We start from the raw sequence: 8,715 nt of genomic DNA, 5'->3' as shown, positions 1-8,715 counted from the left end.
TTCAGTAAAACACAGTATAGAATATATTAACTACCTTACTATCCTTCTGCAAAGAATAAAGCACTTTGTTGCGCTAGAAGAGTTGTCAACAGCACTCTGGTGATGCTTATTTCACTTTTGATGCCCCGACCTCAGTGACCCATTTGTTCTCTTCAAGAAATATATTTTACAGTATACAGCTATGCATTTCAATGGCCTAACAAGAACACACTTTAAGCATGGAGGCACATACAACTTAGGTATTAAACTCACAATTAAGAAGAAACAAAATGTATTGTAGAAATGTATTTACATTGAGCGGGTGTAACATTTAGCCCCAGTCTTGATTTATAGGAATAGTCATGCCGTGAATGATTTTCACAAGGCATAAATGAAACTATTACAGCCTCCGTACACCAGGAATCAATGCCTTAGAAAATATTTTTACTGCTGTCTTGAACAATGTTTCATCATGCTTCGCTATAATGGATCAATAGTTTTCAAAGCAAAGGTCAGTGACTGATTGTCCCTTTCAACAGACTATTGACCTTAGTAGTTACCCATGTGTACACGGGTCACAACTTCAGTGGGCCTAACAAGGACGAGTAATCTCTTTAACATTTCATATCACTAAAAACAAGTTAAAACTATACTTGGTACGCTGCTTTTCCTCTACACAAGCGCTTTGCCAAAAATAGCCAATATACAAACTCATTGTTGCGTCAACACTTCTGTTATAGTCGCCCCAGAATAGGACCGCTAGGGTCCATGTGCTGTAGGACTTTAGAGTGTTTGATTTGATCCTGTTCTGAAAAGTCCTTTGTGCCATCGTTTTAAAGTGCTATACAAATAAATGTTTAATTATATTAAGTATTAATAAATGCATCCTGTCTGAGTTTGAATATGGTCAAAGCAAACATAAAAAAGGTCCCTTTTTAACCACTTGAACAATTTGATCCCATTTTCAAATAAAAACAGAAATGTAACTATGGCTCTGCAAACAACGTAAGATACTGAAAGAAATTAAAAAAGAAAATCTTCATGAACTGCTCTGCCCTGCTTACAAAGAGGACGACAGCCTTGTTAACTACGGGTAGGAATCAGCAGGGGCCGAATGATCCCTTGAGTACCTGATTCAATGCAATAACGTGAGAAAACGGCTAGTTATTTCTTAGGGACAGAAAGCAAAATAAACGATTGGTTAAGTCACCTTCATTTAGTGTTGCATTATAGCACCTTGATAAAGTATTATATCAAGTTGTGAATTGAGAATCACAACAAAGTTGGGACGCTTTTGTAAGACATTCCTAGAGGTCACAGCAAGGTGTGGAAAGGACAAAGAAATTGTGAGAATTGCTTTGAAGAGGTCCGAGTAGGCGAGTGCAGGTCTCACGCATGTGCACAGGGCTACAGTTAAGATATTTCTAATCTTTCCAATTACACTAATTGCATGCTTCTAGAATTGATTGTAATAGTTTGAATGTTACATTTAAAACAAGATATTCTCCCCACCTCTCAAGGCTATTACTCTCAAGGTTTAATGACCTCCAATGAATGTCACTTGTTTATATTGCTGCTCTTTACGATAGTGTTGTAAGGGTGCTCCCGGGTTTCACATTAATCAACAATTCGACATTTTTGTACATTCATCTTCGTCTACAGCTGAGCGGTGAAGTGGAACAGTGTCTGTGTAAACAGGTCTTCTCCTTTAGTGCATTCATAACGGCATGGGAAGTTGAGGATTCATCACAGTCTTACTGTTTGTCGAAATGTCGAACGATCAAGACTATATCAGGGCATCGTTTTCAGTCCTCCGATTTGCCTTGGGTCTTGAAGGCTTGCTTGCGGAGATGAGTCTCGATCTCCTCGCGGAACACGAGCATGCCCAGGTGAGAGTGCGAGGCCTCATTCATGGCTTTGGACTGAATGCACATGCGGTATTGCTCTGGCGTCAGCTCATCCGCACACTGCTTCTCATGCCAAAGGTGGAAGAGGCCCGACACCGGTGTCCGAATAACGATCAGCTCACTCCGGAGATATTTTCTGTACAGGTGGACATCTTCTACGCCCCAGCCTTTTACTTCAAGATCGAACCCACCTGGAAGGTGAAAGAAAATGGGGAAAATGCCGTTTAATACTTAATATTTATGATCAGTGGTGTATATCTTAAGCCAAACGGTCCAAAGTCTTGTCATCATGACAAATTGCTTACCGATATTTAGAAAATCTGACCGATACTGACAAGTCATTCCAAAGCCAAAATCTCTCCAGAATCCTGCATCTTTCTTGTGAATCTATTTGAGGAAACAGATTATTATGTCAGAGATGTCACGCTTAAACTGATATTTTAGTACATCACTGAACAGAAATGAAAGTAAAAAGAACAATTATGCAATATTTCTCTAAATCAATCATGAAAAGGTTGTTCGTACCAGCTGGAGTTCAATGGGTGGAGCCAGCTCCAAATTTCCATAAACAATGGCAGGATTATATAGACTGAAGACAACTGGATAGAAGACTTTCTTGTCTGCAGAACACAAAAGCAAGCAGCATTCAGTTCAGTATATTATGTGACACCACTAACACTCCCTACTGTCTGTAAAATAATTCACCCACCCATTTAGACCTGAGGACGCATCTGTGTCACCTTTAGCTTTTAACCGTTACTGAAAAATATTTTTTTCGTGAAAACGTGCAAATCTTTGAATATATATTCTTTCACAGCAAACATTTTTAACTCAAATCTTGGTGCTCGACATGAAATAGTTTGAGAACCACTGATGTTTTTCAGAAAACTTCTGATTTAGAAGACATTTTGTAGAATCAGGTCTCAATGGGTTTTATAATGGGATGAATGTGAGCTGTACGCTGGTTAGGACACCTACTGGGAACAGCATGAAGACGACAGGCATTAAGGAGCTCCGGTGTGAAGTAGATGTCCACATCACAAAAGAACATCAGGACGTCACCCCTCTTCCAAGCATGGGCTCCGATGTCCAGACCCCGTCCTCTGGAAAACTCCTCATCCACTGGGACCAGAGTGTAATTGGAGAAGCTTTCTTCCCTAAACGGTTTTGTTTGTTGTAATCAAATTAAAATAGACTTCAGAGTGCAATGGATTTAACCTCTTGGTTAAGTAAATATTAAAGATTAAGTCATTATTTTGAAATGAAATGCAAATGCAATGCAATGAAACACACCTGGACAGTTTCTCCAAAGAGGACTTGACTTCTTGTAAACCCTCTTGTCCAAAGTAGACTACAGTCAGATGCACGCGCCTATCCTGCTGTATACACACTTCCCTAAAAACATTGATATGGATATTCAAAACAATAAAAAAGTGGGCATCATTGCATTTGTGGAAACCCCCATAAATGTATTTAAAAATATTAATGGTAATATAATTTCTAAACTTTTGGATCAGACAATATACACCCTGAGAGCAGAGCACCATTATCATCCTTGTGACACAAGCAAGAGATGGCCATCTCGCAATAAACATTGAATGTATGACCGACGGAAATCACCTGAAGCTGTGCAGGAACTGCGAGAAGGTTTCTGTCCTGCCCGCCAGCGGCACGATGATGTTAATGACGACCCCCGACGTTTCGACGGACATGCTCCGGACTTTCATTAGTGGGCCGAACGGACGGAACAGCGTGACGTGACGGAAGCTGCTGGACTCCTCCTTGGCGAAGAAGAGCTCATAGAGCGTGCCTTTGTCCCGCTCTGTCCTGTACAGTCCTGAACGCAGAATAATACACATGTTAGACCATTGGAACAATCGAATACCTTAAATGTCCATTATTATTCTTAACCCATTTAGACCTGAGGACGCATCTGTGTCACCTTATAGCTTTAACCGTCATTTGAAACTATCTGTTGAAAAATAGCAGATCTTCGAACTTTTATGTTTATTATTAACTTTTTTTGGTGCAAATCTTTGAATATATTATTCTTTCACAGTAAACGCAAAGGGTAAGACCACTTTTTTTGAGGTTTGGGTTGTGTAGTTACTTTGCCATGATGCAACTCCAAATGTGGATAAGAAATAAAATATTACTGCTCCAGTGATTAGAAATTGATAATTCAAAATATGCTCCTCATTGACTTACATTAGTAGCTAAAACAGCTCTCAAAGTCACTCTTTTAGTACGTAAACAAACACAAACAAAGTTGATTCAGACAATATAGAGCATCACCAAAACTCATGTGGTTTTATTTTTTCATAAAAATGTTATCTTCCTGTTGATTTGTCCATTTTATTGGGAAGAAAACCCGGCCTGGATCCGTGGATCCGGATCGAGATCTTCAAATAGTAAAATCAACAGGAATCTAACATTTTTATGAAAAAATAAAACCACATGAGTTTTGGTGATGCTCTATATTGTCTGAATCAACTTTGTTTGTGTTTGTTTACGTACTAAAAGAGTGACTTTGAGAGCTGTTTTAGCTACAATGTAAGTCAATGAGGAGCATATTTTGAATTATCAATTTCTAATCACTGGAGCAGTATTTTTTTTATTTCTTGTCCACATTTGGAGTTGCATCATGGCAAAGTAACTACACAACCCAAACCTCAAAAAAAGTGGTCTTACCCTTTAACCCAAATCTTTGCTTCTGAGAAGACCCTGGAACGAACACATTTTGAGATGGGGGGGTCGGCGGCCAAATACTTCTGAATAAAGGAACACAGGTTTTTCAGAAAACCGTTAGGATTTAGAAGACATTTGTAGAATCTGTTCTCAGGTCTTAATGGCTTAATCATGACGATTATTGTAAACTTGTGTGTAGCTGACGGTTGCTAATCCGCATGCGGGCGTTACCCTCGGTAAAGTGACTCTCCGTGTAGAGCTGTCTCTGCATCGGCACGTCGTCCTCGACACCGTCCTCGTCGTCTGGGTTGTTGATGATGTCCAGCGCCGCCTCCACCACCTCCACCAGCTCGTCCCGGCGGTCCTTGCGGACGGGCTTCTCCTCCGGATGCCGAGTCAGTCCCATCTCCAGCTGGTACACCTTGGACGAGGTGAAGCTCTCGAACGGCACCAGGGCGTACTCGCTGGTGGGAATCAGAATCATCTTTATCCCATTCAGGACGGGGAACCCTTTTTGGTGTTTTAAGCATTATGTTATACTTTAGCTATTGAAAAATAGCAGATCTAGAAGCTCAAGCTTGGAATCTTAAAAAAAAATTAAGCTTGTTCCACACACACACAAACGGGGTCTCTTTTCCACAAGAAAAAACAAACATATATAGTACCTGGGCAGGCGCGCGCCCGTGTTGACCTCGGCCTTGTCGATCTGTGAGTGGAGATACTCCAGCAGGTCGCCCGGCTCCTGGTCCTTGTTGGTGTCGGAGAGGCCCTGCACCCCGGGGAGCTCCTTCTTCTCCTGCAGCGCCTTGAGCTTCTCGCTCATCTCTTGCAGCTCCTGCTTGAGCTGGGCGATCTGCCGCTTGAGGCTGGTGGCGCGGCTCAGGTGGCGCTCCTCCTGCTCTTGGAGCAGCGCCTGGTAGTAGTCCTTTCCATAGGGCTCGCCCGCCAGGCCGGGCAAGACCAAGCTGACGTCTGCCGGAGGGGTGCACTCCAGCAGGTAGGCGAAAAGCAGCAGCACCAGGAGCAAGAAGAGGCCCAGGAACAGCCAGCGCGCCCGGCCCTGGGGCGCCAAGCCTCGCCTGGGCATCTCACACTGGCACACAAGCTAAAGCCAGTAAATCTTCTGCATTCCCTTTTCCCATCCAGGCGCCTTCAAAGTGAATTCATCACTCAACCTATGTGATTATGTACCCGCCTACACATTGTCTCGGTAATAATGTCCACAGACTCCACACTGGTGAGCACTCGTCGTTAAAAGTTTATGCATATTTTCAAGTTTAAAAAAAAGAAAACTAAAAGGTCAAAACGAAATGTGCATCTCTTGACTCACTCAATGTGCAGCTCTCTGAAGCAATAGATGTCACCCTAAAACATAAAACAAATACAATTTAGTGACTGTAACTATACCTCCATGCAAGCGTCATCTTTAAACTTAAGAGTTATTAGATGCTCTCTCTCTCTCTGTGTGTGTGTGTGTGTGTGTGTGTGTGTGTGTGTGTGTGTGTGTGTGTGTGTGTGTGTGTGTGTGTGTGTGTGTGTGTGTGTGTGTGTGTGTGTGTGTGTGTGTGTGTGTGTGCGTGTGCGTGTGTGTGTCAGTTCTTTTGGATTTCTAATGTGGTCAAGACAAAAAGTGGGAGGTTAGCAGTTAGGTGCTGCGTGGGCCCTTGTCTTTCTGGAAAAAATGTTCTAACATACCCATTCAGCCAATTTCGGTAGTCACAATTATTTTCTCGATCATCACTGGTCAAATAAATGTTGCTGCCTAGCAAATAGGAATTCGTAACTTGTATTACAATCTTTTTAAAGACGAATGGAAATTGAAAAGGGCAAAAACAGAGGCAACAACATCGCTTTCGATAGCATAATCCAGCTAGCTACTGCTGCTATAGACAACAGTCCGTTCCTTCATCATGAGAGGAAATCTGGAGAGCAGCACTCACTGTTCTCAGCAGTTTACAGGGATTTTAATTCCGTCTCTCAAACCATACTCTTTGATATAAAAAGGTATGGAGAATAATTGTCTGATTTATAATAAAACAAATCTTAAAATAGGTTAAAATTTGATGAGTGATAGTGATTGATTGAGAGTACACCAACGTAATCGAAGACCACCCCCTCAGAAATAATACGTGACAACTTGACAAGGCAACACAGTTTGTGTCTGAATTATGAAATCTCACCACCTCACCTGTATTTACATACATGCGAATGCTCTGCTGCATATGCTCTTTTTCCCCGACATTCGCGAACAACTGTTGCCATCCAATCTTCTACACTTTGTACACATACACAATGAATGTCAGCCCAAGAGTGCTCTGTGAATTTCCACGGATGTAATTCAGACTGGGGGAAGAAAAAAAGTGAGACTAGTCTAGGTATTATTTTGAAACATCCAGACCGGAAGACCCACTGCTAAAGCTCTGCGCCCACCTCTTGGTGTTGCCAGGTTTTGCGAGAGAAACAAGCAACCATGGCTATGAAAATAAGCCCAAAAGAAGTGACTTGTCATCCATCCATCTTCAACCGCTTATCCGCAACAGCTCTACCTGAGAGCTCCAGACTTCCCTCTCCAGAGCAACAGTAACTTCCTCCTGGGGGTTCCTGAGGTGTTCCAAGGCCAGTGAGTCGATGTGTTTCCTCCAACTGCGCCTTGGTCTGCCCCGAGTTCTCCTCCCAGTGAGACATGCCTCGAGGTCGACGACCTCCCTAGGGAGACACTCGAGAGGCATCCTAACCAGATGCCTGAACCACCTAAACTGGCCACTTTCCAGGCAAAGAAGCAGCGACTCCACTCCGAGTCCGAGTCTCTCCTGTGTGACTGAACTTCTCACCCCATCTCTAAGGCAGATGCCAGCTACCAGTCGGAGAAAACTAATTTCGGCCGCTTGTATTCGCGACCTAAAGGTCCTTTCAAACAGGCAGCGATTAACACTTCGCACCTAGCAATTCATTTTCAATAAGGCCTGCGTTTTTTTTCTGCACGAGCGGAGAAATCGAGGGAAGCATATTTACGTGGGCGCGGTCCCGTGAAATTGTCGCACGCATGCTCGTTTTGTGCACACGCCGGCACAACTGACAGTGGAGGCACACTGTCGTGCACGTTTTCGGCTGCGCACAGCAGCTGCGCACAGTTTTTAGACAGCTGGTGGATGGAAAAGATGCTCCACCTCCGCGCCTGACTGACGCGACGGACATCTTCCCGGACTCGCTCTCCTCCGCGTCAGTCGGGCGCGGAGGTGGAGCTTCTTTTCCATCCACCAGCTGTCTAAAAACCCCACGAAGAAGAAGGGCTTTAGGTTCTTCTGACGCGTCCACGCGCGACAGTGTGCCTATGCCCTGACTAGACCTGGACTTTAACGCTTGCGTTGTCACCCCCCTCTTGAGCAGACCTGGAGCAGACCTGTCATTGATCCAGGCGACAACGTCTGCGCTTCCAGTTTGAAAGGACCTTTACTCTTTTGGTCATGAGTCATGACCCACACTTCATGACCATAGGTGAGAGTAGGAACGAAGATTGCTCTCATAGAATATTTTCAGATGTGGGTCTGCAGACATAGGCTACATAATTATTGTGGGGTCCTAGACATGAAAATGTTTGAGAATCAATGTTTGAGAATCACTGGCCAAAATAAGCAACTCCACTTTAAAAACAAGCCCCTGTTTGCACCATTGGTGAGATGCGAAAATACTTTTCGCTGTGCTGTACTTGTACTGTACATTGACAATAAATTGAATCTCATCTCATCTCATCTCATCTCAAAAACCTGCAATATTTACAAGCAACTTTACAGAACACAAGCACAGTCACTTATTATAAGCGGACATGGCAACACTGCCACCTCTAAAAAAAAAAGCTAGGCGAGGTTACTAAACACCAGGCGACAGTTTATTCGCGAATCGCGAGAAAGTGAGCTAAACTAGTAGCCAGGCAGTGTGCAGGCACTGTGTGAGAAATCACTTACCTAATGGTGTCACTGTCGCCCGTTGCCGTTATCTTAGATTATTTATGATATAATAGGCTATGTGGTGTGGTGTGGATGATGGGGTGCCCGCACAGTGGTGGTCATCTCACTCAGTCAGAAAGAACACACGGCAGCAAAGCTGCTGTTGGAGTTATTATTAGAGTCACCAAAATGTATTT

At 43.3% G+C, this 8,715-nt stretch overlaps 1 protein-coding gene across 2 annotated transcripts; it reads right to left on the bottom strand.

Annotated features, from left to right (window-relative positions):
* Positions 1 to 30: 30 nt before the first annotated feature.
* On the bottom strand, positions 31 to 6,912 carry csgalnact2 (chondroitin sulfate N-acetylgalactosaminyltransferase 2). Of its 2 annotated transcripts, none has more exons than XM_083775409.1 (9): positions 6,777 to 6,912; positions 5,240 to 5,939; positions 4,806 to 5,038; positions 3,507 to 3,723; positions 3,180 to 3,281; positions 2,865 to 3,043; positions 2,412 to 2,506; positions 2,192 to 2,273; positions 31 to 2,077 (listed from the first exon to the last, which is right to left on the bottom strand). In XM_083775409.1, exons 2-9 carry the CDS (start codon positions 5,659 to 5,661, stop codon positions 1,785 to 1,787), a joined length of 1,623 nt encoding a protein of 540 aa, XP_083631535.1. In that variant the 5' UTR covers positions 5,662 to 5,939; positions 6,777 to 6,912; the 3' UTR covers positions 31 to 1,784. The 2 variants fall into 2 exon arrangements, with proteins under 2 accessions (XP_083631535.1, XP_083631534.1); XM_083775408.1 differs by having other exon boundaries at positions 6,763 to 6,911.
* Between the last annotated feature and the right edge of the window lie 1,803 nt (positions 6,913 to 8,715).

The sequence above is a fragment of the Protomyctophum parallelum genome (genome assembly GCF_964188405.1).
Source record: "Protomyctophum parallelum genome assembly, chromosome: 10".
Lineage (NCBI taxonomy): Eukaryota > Metazoa > Chordata > Actinopteri > Myctophiformes > Myctophidae > Protomyctophum > Protomyctophum parallelum.
Note: the sequence above shows the minus strand (reverse complement) of the source record. Positions and strands in the feature narration are given on the sequence as shown.